Raw genomic sequence first — 18,141 nt, 5'->3', positions numbered from 1 at the left:
AGGGGAGATACTTAATTGGTAACTACCACTGCTTTTTTAAGCTGCAACTAAGAACTACTTAAGTAGTAAGACTGGATAATAACTGGTTGCACCTTAGAAGAAACCTGCAACAGGCATCCTCTTGTGGAGGAAAGGAGCCATCCCACTTTACTCAATTACTACATTGTCTATGGAATTCTAATTATGAATATCCTGCATATACTTGGCAGGACATTCCAAGAAAAGTCTTTAAAGTCTTCTAGTCATTCTCAAAGTCTTGCAAGACATAAGTAATCTAACCATTAACAGAGTGATATGCAAGTAAATCTTCTTACTTCAAGCATCATGGGTTCACAAGTGTTTTTTTTAAACTTGTCTTTGTTGTTTCTTAGCCACATAAGAGCAGAGTGTGTGTCTCGGAATCTCATTTTAAGGTTCTCTTCCTTCATATGCATTATATTATTAAGTTGTCCAAGGCGATCAATTATTCCTGTAATTTAAGGTAGTTTCTTAAACAGCGTCCACAGTAAGTACACATTGTAGTCAGTAGATACCAGAAAATGCTGATTATACTCTTTAAAATTAAGGTCGTTAGTAAATGGTAGGAACGGTTAAGTTTCTCTTTCCAGAATTGAGACGCTGCTACTTCTGAAGAAATCTTAAGAACTATTAAAGCTCAAAATCTAAAATAGAATTAAAAACTTACCCAGAGAACAACAAAATACGGTAGGCACAGTAAAAATACAGGAATGTTGCCCTAAAATAATGTTTTTTCAAGACGTATTCTACCTTTGTACTTAAAAACAAAAACATCCCCAGAGGAAAGAGACAGTAGGACTAGTAATGTGAAATATCTGTATTACTTCATGAAGAAAAAACCAAAATGTGTGACAATAGACTGTGCATAAAAGCATCTACTATTTAGAAGAGACAGAGATCAAAACCTGAGAATTTTGTGCTGTTTAAGGTAAAATATACACTGTCTCGTTCCCCAGGTCACTTGGACTCTACCTCGGTTTCTTCTTGGATTCTGTGGCAAGTTAAGTGCCAGACAGGTATGTGCAAATGAGCAACATTCGCTGAGGAGTATACACACAATACTGCCAAGCTTCAATTTTTTAATTTCATATAATTTCTTAGAAAGGACTATTTGCAAATTCCAGACTAATGCAAAGAAATTCTGGAATTAAGATTAGCAAAAGTTCATCTAAGAAGGACAAATGCAGTATCAGCAGCTAATGTACCGCATATGATAAATGAAGTAGCTAAAATACTGCCTTCTTCAAAGCAAACTTTCTTTACCAGGTTTGGGACTATTTCTCACAACCTGCTTACTACACACCTTCCTTTATAACAAAAAAATCCCCCAAACCTCCAAACTGCCAAAGGAGTCTCCTTACCCAGAGGTCAGAAATACTGATTCTCTAAAGGATAGTTTTAAGTTGTCACTTTTGAATCTTCTTGCTCGATTTTGAAAGTGGTTGTTACTTTTAACAAAACTAGTAACAAGAAAGAGGATTGCTATACATGTAAGCCAACTAAGAGGCTTGAATTAAACACCTTGAATTACTTCACTGCAGCAGGACAAGTAGATTCTGTACAAGTAGATTCATGAAAATAGTAAAATTAATTGAAAAAAATAACTTTTAGTAACTTACTTTTCTCTTCTCGTTCTTGGTTGGTTTTTTCTGCTCTTAGATCACTGATATCATTATCAATATTTGCCCTTTCTTCTTGTAATTTTTTCAGCTCAGTATTAACAGCATCAATTTGTGGCTGAAGATTCTCACAGACTGCCATTGTATCCAGCTCATTCTGCCACTCCTCTATTATTATTTGAGTTTGCTGTATTTTCTTCTGCCTGTTTGTTTCTTCATCCTTTTTCATTCTGAATGCTTGATTAATTTCTTCAATCTAAAATTTTTTAGCATTTCCAACAAGAAATTAGTTTGGTATACAGAACCTACAACAAATAATTAGGATACATGTGCAACTGCTATTAAATGCTGAAATAACCACGCACCCAAACCCCAAGAGTCTGTTACAGTTCCAACAGCACTATGACAGAGTTCCAATAGCACTATGGCAGTTGAAGAACATAAGCAAAAATGCAATCAAGACTACAAATCAATTTTTGAAGTTCTTTCATTTTCACAAAAGCAGAATCTTAAAGGTTAATAAATTGCTTAACAGTTGCTTAATCCATTGGAAGTTTAGTCTATGATTAAGTAAAATCTATAGTCCAAACACAACTTTGAAGTTTTGACTATGCATCCTTACACATTTCATTTATACATTTATTGACCAAGTGTTTAGATGAGACTTTCACATCCTTGCAAGGATGTTTCTTTTACAAGATGTATACCCTTGGAAGCAATAACCCCAGCCTCTCAGGTAGAGGGCATGCTAAGTGCTGAGTGAAACTAGAGAGGCTGTAGATTTTCAAGGAAAGCTTATCACGAACAGCGTGTGTGTATATATCTCTCTATCAATACATACACACATGTTGTATATTTTATTAGGCAACTTACTTTATGCAGTATACACCTCTCTCTCTAGTAATTCCTGTTTTAATGACTGAGTTCTAAAGATACATTGTATACTGCAGGGAGCAAAGAGTGCAAGCACTTGCAGCATCTTCATAGAAATTTTCCACCCTACTAACAGAAGAGCAGACCAAAAAATCAAAAGCAAACATCAAGAAAAGTCGGACAGCAAGACTCTTACCTGTTTATCTTTCATATCCAAAGCGTCTTGTTTTTCTTTACATTTCTGGGAAATATTTCTGATTTCAGCAGTCTGCATACAGCAAGATATTTAAATTTACAGTCATAAGTTCAGTTATATTTGCAAAAAGTAGTCAGATTTTGAAGAATATTTTGTATATGCATAACTAAGTATTTAGTCTGCGTTTTACTACTGACAGAGTCATACTCATTTTATTCTAAGCTGTTATCTGTAGCATGTATAATTTCAGCAATTTGTGAAGACTTGTATAACAGCATACATATTGTACTGTTCACAGCCGTTCAGCTATATGTCTGTAAATTCAGGCATGACATACAGAGGAAGTTCCTAATCTGAAATGAAAATAACTCCATCCTTGATTTCAATACAAATGTTACATTCAGATGCCTACAATTATAAAACATTCTTGCCTCTTTCTCCAAACCAACTTTGCAAAGAAAGGTGATACTTAAGAGCTAGCAAGGCTTAAGCTCCTATGCAAAAGATGGCCAAACCAGGTTTTGTCCAAGTCACCCTACCTCTGAAACACGTTGTACTAGAGCTACATCCTACACAACTGAGATTGACAACTTGTTGGCTCATGTGTAGGCATTCATGTCTCTGCTCCTTCTCTATCCTCAGCTTCTATTAAGTGGAACAATAATACAGGTTGGAAGGAATTTCTTGGCATCACCCAGTCCCACCCCTTCTCGGAACATGTTTTATTAGGTCAAATTGCCCAGGCACTCACACACACAGCTGAGTTCTGAACACAGGGGAAGCACACTATCCTTTCTCTGAAAACTGAATTCCTCCTTCCCTGAACCCTCAAGGCTGAAGCACTGCAAAGAGAATACTGGAACACTGCAGAAAGATGGAAGGACTGCAAGTCAATTCCAGTGCAGACATGGAAACTAACACAACACTCTCACCGGAAGAAACATCTTCCTACAGAGAGTCATACCGAAAACACAAAGATGCATCAAAAATGGAGAAAATAAAACTGTGCAGAATATTTTTCCTACCACAACCTCAAATATGCACAAAAATTTTAACTCATGCAGGTGGTTTGCATGAAGACAACACAGAAGAAATACATCTGGGTTTTGCAGTTTACTGCTATGAGGTACTGATTCTGTGATGATATTTCCAAAGAGCTCAGGAAGGCAATCTGAAGAGAAAATTGAAGAGCACAATGTTCACAAAACTATTCTGAAGGATCTCAAAATTAGGGCACTAGTAAGGAACCGGAATTCTGTTTTTCATTTATCATTGTCTTTTCAGTTATATGTTTATATGTAGACCTACCTACAGAATAGATGAACAACTAGAATTGTCTTTATGATTTTCACTGTACAACCACAAAAAACTGCTTTACACTATTAAATATTGGTATACAGTCGCACTGCATAGTTAACTCTGTTCAAATGCCTTTAAAGAACCCAAAGAAAACTGTTCTAAAACCACATTTCATCAAACTTTTCCTACAAAATGGGTCAGTTTCCTTTTCTCCACATTCTACACGATACCACCCAAGCCACCAAGAATTACTAAAATTTTTTAATCTAACCCAGGAATTGAAAGGGTTTTAACACAAAGAGACAGGAGTGAAAGTCATGCAATATGATGGATATATTAATTAATATAAGTCCCAGATTTACTCCACCTTTCCTTGCCATTCAGCTCCTTCCAGACTAAACTACAACTTCACACTGGGCTTTCTGCCAACAAAGTTCAAGAAATAGAAAATGAAGAGGTGGTTATTTCTGCTCTCACATATATATCCTCATGTCAAGAAAGATCTCAAGAAGCAGTCAGAATTAAAGTCATTTGATAACGGATATAAGCCTGGAGCAAAGAAGAGAATTATACTCCCTACAGGTCTGTCTATCCAGAATAGAGAAGATTTAAAATACTAAACTGCTTTCCCTTAATGCCAAATTGAAACTAATCAACTCTTTCTGGCTTATAGAATGATTTCCTGTGAAATTCTTGCCAAAAGCCTGCGTTTGTACAAAGACAGAATTGCAAGTTACAAAAAAATTCAAGCAGTCTATGAAAAGGTGAAAAACTAATGAAGAAAAAGCAGCTTAAGCTATTTTAAGCTTAAGTCTTGCACTTTAACATTATGTCAAAACTATCTCCTGACAGTGTAACCAGCACTGATTCTCCTTTCCAAGGATATTTCAACAGCCCAACTTTGAAAGTATGTGTGAGGAAAATCAATTTCAGCACCTGAAAGAAAGGTACTGTCACGAAAGTTGAAAAAGCAGCAATATACCTCTCAGATCTTCTTGTCTGGTATTTTACAAATAGTTCGTGCCATAAACACATATATAATATATTCCCTTACGTCTTTTTCCACTATTCTGGACTCTGAGTTCGAGACGAAATAACAATCATTCAAATTAGACTTGGACACATCATTTAACATCAGAAAAAACAGGTCTGGAAGTGTCTTATAATACTACATACAGAATAGTATCAGTTCTAAATAAAATACAAAATTCTAACTCATCGCTGGAAAGCCGTATTAGAGTACCTCAGTAAGCCTTCTATAAATTACTTATTTCAAATTTATCCTCCCTCCTTCTTCCTGTACTTTTGGCTACTGGAACAATGTTGAAAAAATGTACCTAATCCAATTTCCAGACACAAATTAAGCAGCACTTCAGATTATGGTTAACCTTTTAAATATACAGTATACGAAAGCTTTACTCAACAAGTTTAGATTGAAAAGAAAAATATCTTGATTCAAGAGCATAAATGAGCCATCTTGTACATTTTCTCAGGTTTTCTTCCACTGTTTTGTAGAAGTGCCTATGCTGAGCAACCTCCCACAAGTTAAAACTAAAATGATCACTGTTTGTCCTAGGTTTCTCATAGAGACAAAGCACAACCTTCAACAAAAAAAAGACTACTTTTATATGAATACAGCCCAGTACTCCCAAGAACAACAGTACCAATGGTTTAGTAGAATTCTTCCCTGTTTGAAAAAAAACACCGTAGCTTGATACATGACTAAAACCTAAAAGGGTAAGACTAAGAAGTGAAAACAAAGTCTAGCAATTCACAAGCATGAAGGCATTGCTGCATTATGAAAATTAATTTCAAGCTTCCAGATGTTAACTTTCCTCTAAGAAAGTACACTTACCTTTAAACAACAAAAACCTTCAAAACAAAAAGCCCAACCACACCAAAAAAAAGTGACTGCAGTAAGACTACAACATTTTGGAATATTTAGATATTTTCCCTCACAGTATAATGAACTTTTGCAATACTGTGGGACACAAAACCTAAACACTTTTACCAAAGAACTTATAATTATGAGGTACTTGAGTACTTCATATTTTTGGTGTAGTGTTTATCACAACAAAACCAACAATGTTGTGAACGACAATCTGTAGGAGTTTTTTGTCTTGTCTTTCTGGTTTGGTTTTGGGGCAAGGATGTGTGTCGTAGCTTTTTTTTTTTTTTTCTCCAGAGAAAGCACTAGACTAGTGTTAGCTCACAGTGCATTAAATGCCACTGAAGTTACAGAGCCTCATTCTACAAGATGTCCTCTACAGGTGTCACATGTCTTCACATCAGCTCCTCTGAGCGGGTCACTTACCTTTAAACAGAACTCACTGCAGCATACAAACATTCCCATGTGATCATTTAACTTTGGTTACCCACTACAAATTTCTGCAGCTTATGCGCACAACGACTTTTGTAGTCTGAATAGTAAACAACAGTTAAAGTCCCGCAGGGAATTACAGTACTCTTCTTTTTCATATGGAAATAATATTTTTCAATAAACCCAGGAAGAGAAGATGTTCAAAAAACTTATGTAAACCATAACATATAGGTAGGTTTACCATTAAATTCTCTTATGCATAAAAAAATTCACAACTGATGGAAGATTACTGTCAAACTAAAAAATTCAATCTTACTTATGAAATTATGTTCAATATTAGAGGAATGCTTTAGGCCAGTGAAGTTATAATTTACCTTAAAAAAAACACGTTTTAAGAGGATAAGAGGAGCAAGCATCCACAAACTCAAACTACAGAATAGATGAAAACAGGCATCTAATTCAGTGGAAGTACATAACTTGGGGAAACTATTAACATTACATCCCAGAAAATTTTTAATGTACAATGAAGAGAACTGTAATGAACATATTCCTTGAACAGACACAGAGATGGCACTGAGAACCAAGGGCACAGGTGCTTAAGGAAAATTTCTGCTGAAACATCATTATGATACACTAGAAAAAAAAGAGGTTATTACTTTACATTTTGCAAAGCTGAACACAGAACATCTGAAATATTACCTATGTTAAACTTCAATACCTACATTATCTCTAGTTTTCATATCCAGATTCCTTAAATTTTCTTCAGCTTCTTGGATTCTTCTTGCACACGGGGCCTGCATTTCTTTCAGACACTTCAGTTCTTTCTTAACTTGGTTTCGGTATTGTTTCACTTCTTCATGCTGTTCACGAAAATTTTCATATTCCTTGGAGAAGTTGAAAGTAAAACAATAAAAAATTGCTGTATTCTATTCCAGTGTTTTATACTGTCCAAACATTTTATTTAACTGCTCATGAGTTATTAAAAAAAAAAATACCTCTTTCAGAAACTAGTATTAGACCAACCATGTAAGTAATACTGTTACTAGTTCCAATGAAGAGGAGTTGTAGGGATCATTTAGTTCCCAATGAACAAGAAAACGTTATTAATACTTCTTAAATAATATGCAATTCAAGCAGCAGAAGAAACAACCTATTTATCTGCAATTAACCTTGTCTCTAAGTCCATTTGGGATCGTGGAAAAAAAACTCCTTAGCCCCTCTCTGTTCATAGTTTGAGACTACTTAGACAGGAGTCTAAAAGCTAAGGAGTCAATAACTACAGAATTTCCGGAGAAAGAAAAGGAAAGGAGCTGGACAGATCGTCAGAGCAAGTAACAGACACAACGACTGCTGAAGTAAACCAAAGGGACAGAGTGGAACACACTTTTGGGAAACAAAAACTCCACCACACACCACAAACACCAAAATCATTGCTATCTAGGAAGTTTAACTGAAGATACATTCATGAGCGAAAAGAGATGGTAAGCAGTATGGTGACCAAGAACCTCCACTTCAAGAAGAGGGGAATTTTGTAGAGAAAGTAGTTTAAGCTGAAGGAGTCATTATCAGTGATTTTTTGTGTGTGTGCATTATACTCTCTGGAGAGAAAAAAAAACATGAAAAAAGGAAGGAACAAAAAGAAGGGGAACCTCTCCTCAGCCCCTCCAAACAAAGAAACATAAGGGAACAATATATTCTATGACTGTGAAGAGCTCATGAGAAAAAAATTAGAATTTCAGAGGACCAGAGAGCAGAGTAGATTTTATGTAGTCAGGGAGACAGAGGAAGGGAAGTCTGTTTGACCTTAAGAAAGCCCCTAATTCCAAACATATGCCTAGTTTATTCCAAGCCTCGGAGCTTATTATTACAACAATAGTAATAATAATAGTAATAATGTCACATAAAGACCACCTGGAAGCTATTTCTAACAGGTGACTTGACGTTATCTGCTACCACTTTTCCATAGTTATTTAACTAGCCTGATGAATCACAGATAAATCAACCAAGGCTACAAAATCCAAGGTCTTTCTTCACAGTATCTTTTTCATAAAGTCAAAATGTATTTTAAGAAAGCTGCTCTAATTCTGTGTAGTCAGCATCCATTGTTAAAAAGTTACAGAGGTAAAGGGATTATATTTTCACTTAGCCGAAAGATTAAGCTTAAAATTTAGCTCTGCTCTAAATAAAGCATTTTGTTTCAAGATTAAGCAAATGTACACACATACAACTACACTTCAGATTCCTCAGATACAAAGTACAGGAAAGAACTACAGAACCATCACGACATGATTTTTACACAGCAGATCCTTTCATCAATACTTTAAGAAAATCTGACTTACATAAGATTTCTCTTTTTTTGGTTATCTGTACACAAGTAACTTGGATGATTGTAATTATGCACTCCACTAAAGACCTGCAGAACTTCCAAAGCATTTCAGCTTTCCCAAGAGATACTGGCATCTTAAAACAATGTTTTTCTTAATTGTAAATGTCAGGGGAGGAAAAGAAGAATAGACATGGCTTGACCAAAGCACATCTTCAAAATTGTATGATTCCAGGAACTATGGAATTCTAATATGTTCAAAACTTATTAGACATAGACAAATGTGAAAACGGCGTATAATTCTCCACATATAAAGCAGTTATCACTGTCTAGAAAAAAATCACTTGACCAAAAAAATGTTCCTCAGGTAAAAAAGCAGTAGTCTTCAGAATTAAAATGCACTTCAACAGTGATCAGAACATGAACAAGTTCATCATTAGCCTTCCTCTTTTCCTCTATAATTAAGAAAGTCTAAGTCTAATGAATATTTGAGTTGTATTTCCAGGCTGCCTATTTCACATCATCATGCAGTGTATATACATTTGCCTTCCAGCTGTCTTGAAAGGTCAGCTGTAGCTACTCTGCCTTGTTACAAAAGTAAATTGAACAAGTAGGTGCATTTAGTCTTCAGGTTGAAATCTGTATTTTGGGGAGGATGGAACAGATGTAACATCCACAGAAGGAAGAATGAACTTCCATACTATTTTCAACTTCGGTAAACCCCATTTTAAAACACAAAAACAACCATTTATTCTTAGGACTAAACAGTGCTAGGTCAAAACAACAAAAAAAACCCCCATACTCTTGTAGAATACTGCAATTCTTTTAGAAACAGCTTGGTATTCCGCAATGTAAGAGAATACCAAAAGTTCTGTCACAGTTTGACAATTCAGAAAACAGCAACAGAATGTAAGATTTTATTACAGTCCATAGTTCAGATATCCTCTACCTAGTAAAACAAGTACATCAATGCCCTTTAATTTCAAATGTAAATTAAGTACATGGAAGACCTCATGTTAAAATTTATTAGAATTCCCCTAGTCACTGCTCTCGGCATCTCTAAAGTGCATATTTACCTCCAGTTCTCTTTTCCTTGAATCTAATACACACTACTGATTCTGTACTGTCAATCAGAATCCCACCAAGATGCCAAAGCCTGCTGTTGTTTCTATGGATTCAGTGGCCAAAAGGTCAAATTTAACCAAGTTCAGCCACTAAACGCCTTTAACATACTGAGCAATATAAACTGTCTAGTGGAAGTAAAGCAGTGGAAGTCTGATTAAACTTGCTAAAGTAACATGCTCTCTAATTTAGGGAAGGCAATTGAATTGACAGCAGATAAAATCATTAGCTTAGTTTTCCTATGTAGTGTCCAGCAAGCCTTTCGAGTTCTATATAAGCAAGTACCGTATAGTAGAGAACAATCGGTATCAGTCTACATTAATTATGCAACACCAGGCTAACACATATAGTAAGAAAAAAACCCCACCATTCAATAAGTACTGACATCACAGAAGGTATACCCTACTTCCTTAACACCTGCCACCATCCATTTATTTCAATTGCTACTCCTAAATCCCAATCCCTCTGCTGTCACCAAGATTTGAAGGCAGTAATAGGATTTCCAGTTGCTCAAGATGAAAAGGCCATAATGTTCTTAACATAGCCGTGTGAGGCTTTGTTATATGCAAAATTGCAAAAGTAAGTTTTCTGTATTCTTGACAAGTAGTAAATCAAGTTTTCTGAAAGTTCTATACTGTATTTCATTAACTCTATAATTATAATATATATAATTAACACTAAGCTTGTAAATAAGGCAAACAACATATTGTTTCAGTAAACTGAAATCTCCAGTAGTTTGAACTGTTTAGAATAATTTAATCTGACTGATCATTCAACACAAAACTAAGCTCCTCACTAAATTGCTCCTCAGAAAGACTTACTTTGATTTGTGTAAATGACCTGCTCTTTACTCTGCTCTTTCAAATGTGTTTTAAAATTTTCCTGCCCAAATGCTAATTTTTTTGAGACTGGCAACTTAAATTCACTGACATGTCTCTCATGCACACTAAATCTCAACTAATAAATTAAGAGGAGCATAACCTCTAAAAAATTTAACAAAAAATATTTTAAAAGCTACAGCTGAAGAAGCAAGTAGAGCTGGCTAGAGCTTAAACCAGCTGCCTCTGCACAGAATAAAAGGAGTACTGCTCTTGGCCTGAACTGCTGGCTTTCCTAAGAGTGCAGTAACTACCTAAACTATTTCTGAAGCAATTTATTCAGCTAGGTATGCAAGCGAGTATCACAGTTACACCAAGAACAGAGTTGGACTGTTTGCAGTGAGCAATTGTAATGATATTCAAATTACTCTGGTCACACTTCTTCTAAAGCAACTGTTGGCCTATTTCTAACTCCACAGTCATACAGAAAATGGGTTAGTGAGGAAAACACTGGAAATGAAACTTACCACCCATGGCCTTTTCCTCTCAAGCATCTCTATTAAGTCTACGTGGCGCTTGCATTCATGGTATCTTTCAACATCTTGCTTGTACCGTTCAACCCTCTGTTTCATTTTTTCCAACGAGGTGGTTTTTTCTCTGCACAAATTCTGTAATATATATTTTCATGTTTTACAGTATCTAAACAGTTCTCAGAAAATAGTCTACATCTCACCTGTACACTAAAGCAGAAATTTAACATCAGAGGAGACATTTTAGTACAGCAGTAACTAGAGGAGAACCACCAAAAAGATAGGAACAGGAGAACAAAGGATTAAAAGAATGGCCTGTATGGCTAAGGATAGACATTGTTCCCAGAACTCTGGTCCTTTTCCTTTTTGTCTGTCTCTTCGTTTTCAAGGAAGTGAGCAACATTAAAGCAAAGGACCAGTGTGGTCATAAGCCAATGGCTTATAGAAGACATAAAAGATCTGTCTAGGAAAGTTGTTGCTGGTCAAAAGTCTCAGAGAAAAAGGAGTACTTGACAACAGGCATCCATCATCTTTTGGGTCTGGACCATTTGCACACATCTTTGTACTTACAAGCATGCGAGTGTCAAAGTGAATGAGTTCTGACAGAAGACGAGCATTATCTGATAAAATCAACTTACCCTAGACCTTGTAAATAAATACCACTTTCTAATTCTGTAACATGTCATGGTAAAATTTATTTCACTTTTCCTACATTCACTGCTCTCTAAAGAGTGTATTTACCTCCAGTTCTCTTTCCTTTTCTCTGAAATTTTTCAGTTCACAATGAAACTGGTACATTTCCGGAGAACCTATGGATTTTTCGGTGGCTTCAAGCAACTCAGTCTTACTCAGTTTTGTAAATTCTCCAACTTTGTCCTGTGAAATTTTGAAAAGTTATAAAAAATACAGGATTAGCTGGAATAGTGCAATTCAGTAATACCGGATTTATACACTGAAACATACTTCTCACGAACACACCTGACTTACAGCTCTATGCTAAATAGCTCTGTCATAGTTAATGACCATCTTATGGAGTATCAAACCTTCCAGAGCATCTGTTCTCAGGCTGCTGAAGCAACCTTGCAGTATAGATCTTTTGCAGTATAAATACTGTGACTAACTTGAAAGTTAAGCAACGTAGAAGTTATTATTATTATTGAAGTGGAAGCTGAGCCTATAAGGAAGTACTGCTGTTGAAGGCAGAAGAGCTCAAAACTGAGACTGACACAAGAAGTGTGCTTGCTGTTGATACACTGAGAAAGAACAAATAAACCAGAACTATCAACACCGTATTAACTGAACCAACATTTACGTACTAAAGAGAAAAAGTTCTTTTAAACACCAAGTTACGTTACCAGACTATGCTGGAAGCTCCGAACAAATACTGTATGTAAGTGAAAATGAACCACCAAACACCCAGCGTATTTTTGTTTCTGCAATATTAGCTTTCTAAATATTAATGCTCTTGTGCATGCTTTCTTGAATTCAACAATAACCCCACGGCTAGGCTCTGATAAGGTTTCCTTCTACTACCATTCCTGATGATCCTCATGAACTAGGAAGGGGCCTGTCACAACTTAAAGGTTCAGCATGAGGCAGCTTAGCTACCTACACCGGAATCCTGACCTGCTTTAACATGCATTCAAATATGGAAACTTCTTTAATCATCTCTCTCCTTCAAGACTTATTTTCCATTAAGATGCTTTTACTTTAACATAACTCAATCCTACACATCTTTAAGTCCTATGCTCAACAAACTGCTGAAATTACCAGAAAGGCTCTATTAGCAAGTACTGCTACTTGAATACCAAGACAGGGAACATTAACATCATTCCTTTCAGAGTCAACAGGTACAAAACTGTCCAATTAGTGAGCTTTAAAGATCACACAGCTCCTCTTTTCTTTCATCATCACACCAGCATGGCTGCCTCATCCCTCCTGTTCTTTGTGCTGTCCCATTGAACTAGTTGAAGTGCTGCCAAAGCTAACCAGCAACCAAATCCTCTCAAAGCACAGTACTCTACTTGCACCCACCATCTTCAAAATTAATTCATACCTGAGGAAGAAATTGGCACAAATTGTCCACCTGGATGTTTAAGTCTGCAATTTGTTCTTCTACTGTTTTCTGGGTTGCTGGCTTTCTGTTGATAAACCACACTGATGCATTGTTCACCACATAAATCTCACGTGTGATAATAATATTTCCTGGTGACTTAAACCTAATTAATAGAAAGACGTGTTTACACTTCCATGAACACTTGAAAGGTATTACTTTCAAAGGTTACCAAGTGTCAAAGTACTATGAGAATTCATAGGTAGATAAATATTTAATCTAAATTAACTGGACAGTAGCATCAGATCCTCACTTTCATGATTCAGAAAACATCCAGTACTTCAGTGATGATCTAAATTCACATGGGAAACATCAAGAATAGCTGCAAATCTTAACTCAGAAGTTACTTATATAAATGAGATGTTCATGCTGAATGTATGAAACACAAATTGTTACAAATGTGGACAGTTTCTATAAAAGCGTAATTTGCGTGACACTTAGAAAGTTTTAAAATTGGTGTGAAGGAGGTGCAGTACGTTTTTAAGTATTTGTGTACAGAAATACATCAGTAAGCTGTGTGTATGTATTCCACTTGAGAAAAAAAATAGCATACAACACTAAAAATACTAATTTATTTATATTTTCTGCAGTTTAAAATCACTAAAGACATATTAATTTTCATTTCGTTTTCTAGTTCAATACTTATTTTCAAAAATTTAGTCTGGTTAAGATGCAACAATAACAACTAAGTCAAACTCCTGAAATTTTGGTTTACCATTTTGATTTAGAAATTGTCTAGTGCCTGTTAAACACAGTTAAGGATGGAGAATATAGGCTTGTACAGTGACCACATACCTCAAGACCTTTAAAAATAGAGGTCAATGCAGAAGTGAGCACACATCTGCTGCCGGTGTTCGACCACAGGGATACAATCATATTGATTGATTGATAGATACTGAACTGTTACTTCCTGCATCACCTCATTTTAATTTATGAGACTCCTTTCAAAAGGCCTACGATACCATGCTTCTTTCTTTCATTAAATTAACATCTTTTTACTGTCGTGACTTGGGTTTAGCTACATTTCAAGGGCCATATTCAATAAAGGAAATACATGCCTACAGAACTTCAATTTTTAGTTCCTGTCAAAAAAGCAATCTTCTGCATTATTGATCTCCCATCCTAGATGTTGTATTTAAGTATTTTCTACCAATCAGACAAAGAACTCCTCACTGCAGCCATGACATGCTAGGTCTAATGAGCCGTGAAATGCAAAGTCTTCACACACTTCAAGATTCTTTCCAAACTAACATCAGAATACATTTATGTTATAACAACGGCACTATCTACCTGAAAGACATCCTAGCTCCTAAATATATTGCCTGGCCAATCTCTCCAGGAGGTCTTACTTGATCACTCCCACAAAAATAAAAATGGACAGGATTTTTTCCAAGGCCTGCTATGGTATTTTTTTTCCTCAATAAAATTTTATTTTTAGAGAAACTGATCAGGGTGGCCAACTGTTACACAAATTAACACAGACTACGAATAGTTGACTATTTGTTTCATTCAGACAAACAGACCAGACGAAGGCTTATTAAAATCACCTGTGCCATAGCAGCCACAAAAAAGGAAGCATGCAATACTGCACTACACAGAAACTACTAATGGAATTTTACAGTCCAAATGGTTTCCAGTTACTGTTTTGCAACAGCTTGCCTACAAGACTGCATTACATGGAATAAGTCAGATCATTTTTTCTACTTCTTTTCTATGTGAGGTTTTCAGTGAGAATTTAGGCAAGCATCTCCTACTAGCAGTATCAGTATAAGCAAGTGAAGGCAGATTAATCTGTTTCAGACTTTTGCCTTTTTTCTTCAATGAGAATTTCAATCACCACGTAGGGATGGTTGAATTAGTCAGCAAATTTACTGACTAAATTCAAATCATCTAAATCTTAAATGTAATCAAAAGCTTAACACACCATATAGAATTATCTTTACCTATGCATATTTTATACATCAAGACAAGGTGAAATGCTTCAGAGAGCAAGATCAAGAGTAGCCATCACCACTTATTTCTTGTGTGATAACTATTTAAACTTTATGTTCTGAAGTCTGGGGGAACTAAAAGGGGACAAATTAAAGCACCAGCTTCAAGACAGACCTTTGTACACCAAAATTTTTTTTCATAACTTTGTGAATGACTGTGCGGGGGAAGGATCCAATTAAAAGTGCAGGAGGAAATAGTTTTACTACTTACAGTTCAATTTCCACTATGCCTTTCATGCACCCCTGCTTCACAAAGAGACCGATCTACAAAATTAATTTACAAGTTGTTATTGCAAAGTAAAATGCATTATTTTATAAGAATACACATTTGTAAAATGGAGCTGCTGTAACATCATATTTTATTGAAAATAATTAAAAGCAAAATAAAGCACTAACTAAAAATAAAGGAAGACACTACTATCCTCCACCAGCAGCATTAGAACGTCCTCCACAAATTAACAACTTCTGATCAACTTCAGCCTCCAAACCTGAACAAATTATAATCAGCAGATCCACAGACAGGACGTTCTCATGAACTGGGGGGACAAAGACAAGGGAAAAGACACTGCCGAATATCTGTACTAGAACTGCTAATTCTTATTGTATGAAAATACATCATGAAAAGAGAAATACCGACACACAGTACAAGCAATCAACGCTCATATTCACATCTGCATATGACTGAGCAGCTACAAAAGAATATGTGCAATCATTTAAGCACCAGATTCATGCTCCAAACCTACTCAGAGAAATTGCATCCAACGAGAATATCCAAGAAAGCAAGTGCAAAAATCTGAAAATTTCAAAATATAAGCTTCCTACTACAGCATCAAGACATGACATCTTGCCAGTAAAAAGTGAAAATAGAGTAGAGCAATCCAAATACCATTTAAATCAAAGATCAGTGCCTCCATGCTTTTAGTTAAATTTTCCTGACACATGAGGAGTACATTATTTCTACAGGTACTATGTACTTTGGAACTTACTTTAGACTGTCTATTTCTCCTTCAGCTGGTACTTCTTATCAAATGTTCAGGCCATTAAATGGCATTTTCTGCCCCACTGTGGATGCTTAGCCATCTTCAAACAAAATGAAGTCCACTCAGGACTAGTCTACTCAGGTTGCACTACAATTTAGGTGTTTCCATTTCGTAATTTATAAAAGACAGCAAGCAGTTAATTAAGATAACCCCCCTTTGTCTCTGGACCAGGTTATTCTTCAATTCATACGTATTACTTTTTATAAAAGTAAAGCATTAAGTCAAGGAAGACAGTCTTTCGCCCTATCCTCTGCTGGACAGCACTCTGAATGAAATTCAGATTAATTATGAAAACCACAAAAGCTCATAGTTACCTTATCAGCTCGACCTAGGAAAGAAAGTTTACCAGCCAGTCCCAGGCAGATGGCACAAACAATGCTTGACTTTCCCGTGCCATTAGCACCTAGAACCACGTTCAGATTGGGCCCGGGATATACTTCACAGACAGTGTACGTTCTGGAAAACACAGCAAGTTTTTTAATTTGAAAACACTATATTACCTTAAAAAAAAAAAAAGTAATTGCTTAGAAACATTTGACGATTTTATTAAACAGATAAAATTACCTCATCTAGACTCAATCATGAAATACCGTTTTGTAAGAAAGTCTCAAGTGTGAAAACTAACATTTCAGTGAAACACCATGAAACATATTCCTACCAGCCAGAGTACTCACTAGAACTTTCTTTAATATCACCGACTATGAAGAATGAAATCCAGCAATATGATAACTTTTTAAATGAACTTACTAGGGTATAATTTTATTTTACGCATCAAATAGAGGACAGAAACTGATCATGCAGTAACTTTCTTGAGCTGCCCTATCAGCCCATCTCTAGTGTTTTTCTAAATGCATTAAACATTTTTCACCATGTGCATCCGGAATGCCTACTGCAATAGTAACTATGGGACCAAACCCACTCATGCAAACTCCTACCACGTTAACACCTTAAATTTATAAAGAATCATTTGATGTTCTATTCCTGCACTGTGCCAAACAGAAAGCTGAAACACTACCACTAAAGGAGGGGTACAAAGAAGTTAATGGCAACACAATATTTTAAACCATGCACTTGTGGAATTGAAGGTATATGAACCCAAAATGAGGATTTAAACTACTGTCTCTGAAGACTTCATTAACATGCAACACGTGACTCATGCACTACACTACTGAAGCTTTTAAAGGCTGGCATGGAGCTGTACGAAAATGGACTGACAACTTCTGCTGGTAACCACAATGCCTCCAAAAACAGTGGTATTCGCAGTACAGAGTAGCTGGAAAAAACACGTGCAAAGACCACAGACATTTCATCCTAATGGGTCTCAAGGCCTATCCCCACTGCCTTACGAGCATCTTCTGCACTCTCCCCTGCTCGGCAGCCAGCTGCCCGAGAGACAAAGAGCAGCAGTGCAGCAGAGGCTGCACGGCCGACAGGAGCCCGATATCACCTCTGGGGGAAGGCTGGCTGGCACTGGGGAACGCGGCCGCAGGGAAGCGACACAGCGCTGACAACTCCCGGAACTCGTAAATCACATAGCAGTGTCTCCCAGCTCCCCACTCCGAGCAAGACACCACCGTACAGGGAAACATCGCTTCCCGTACTCGCTCTTGCAGCCCCCGCAACCCCAGGACCCGCGCGACCCCGCTCCGCTGCTTCTGCCCCTCTACGGCGGGGCGGAAGGGGCAGGCCGCGGCCGCTCAATGGAGGAGAAACGCCCCTCGCTCACTCACAGAAAGTTTTTCATGAAGATCCTGACGATGGAGCCCACAACGAAGGGGGACTGGGATCCACTACGCTTCCCAACCTTCTGGACAGCTTTCCCCTTTTCCCGCGCCGCCGCCATGTTCCCCGCAACCCTCCCCTCCCTCCCTGCCCCTGA

The 18,141-nt window shown here is 36.7% G+C and overlaps 1 protein-coding gene across 1 annotated transcript in view; it reads right to left on the bottom strand.

Annotated features, from left to right (window-relative positions):
• SMC5 (structural maintenance of chromosomes 5) overlaps window positions 1–18,141 on the bottom strand; it is a 37,781-nt gene extending 19,640 nt beyond the window's left edge. The window contains exons 1-10 of the mRNA XM_014891745.2: window positions 17,993–18,141; window positions 16,577–16,718; window positions 15,434–15,486; window positions 13,175–13,337; window positions 11,860–11,994; window positions 11,116–11,256; window positions 7,048–7,209; window positions 2,707–2,778; window positions 1,638–1,893; window positions 315–469 (exon numbers count right to left, since the gene is read on the bottom strand). Coding sequence (XP_014747231.2) covers window positions 315–469; window positions 1,638–1,893; window positions 2,707–2,778; window positions 7,048–7,209; window positions 11,116–11,256; window positions 11,860–11,994; window positions 13,175–13,337; window positions 15,434–15,486; window positions 16,577–16,718; window positions 17,993–18,105 — 1,392 coding nt within the window. The 5' untranslated portion in view covers window positions 18,106–18,141. The remainder of the gene's footprint in view (window positions 1–314; window positions 470–1,637; window positions 1,894–2,706; window positions 2,779–7,047; window positions 7,210–11,115; window positions 11,257–11,859; window positions 11,995–13,174; window positions 13,338–15,433; window positions 15,487–16,576; window positions 16,719–17,992) is intronic.

This window comes from Sturnus vulgaris, chromosome Z (assembly GCF_052056855.1).
Source record: "Sturnus vulgaris isolate bStuVul1 chromosome Z, bStuVul1.hap1, whole genome shotgun sequence".
In the NCBI taxonomy this organism is placed as follows: domain Eukaryota; kingdom Metazoa; phylum Chordata; class Aves; order Passeriformes; family Sturnidae; genus Sturnus; species Sturnus vulgaris.
Note: the sequence above shows the minus strand (reverse complement) of the source record. Positions and strands in the feature narration are given on the sequence as shown.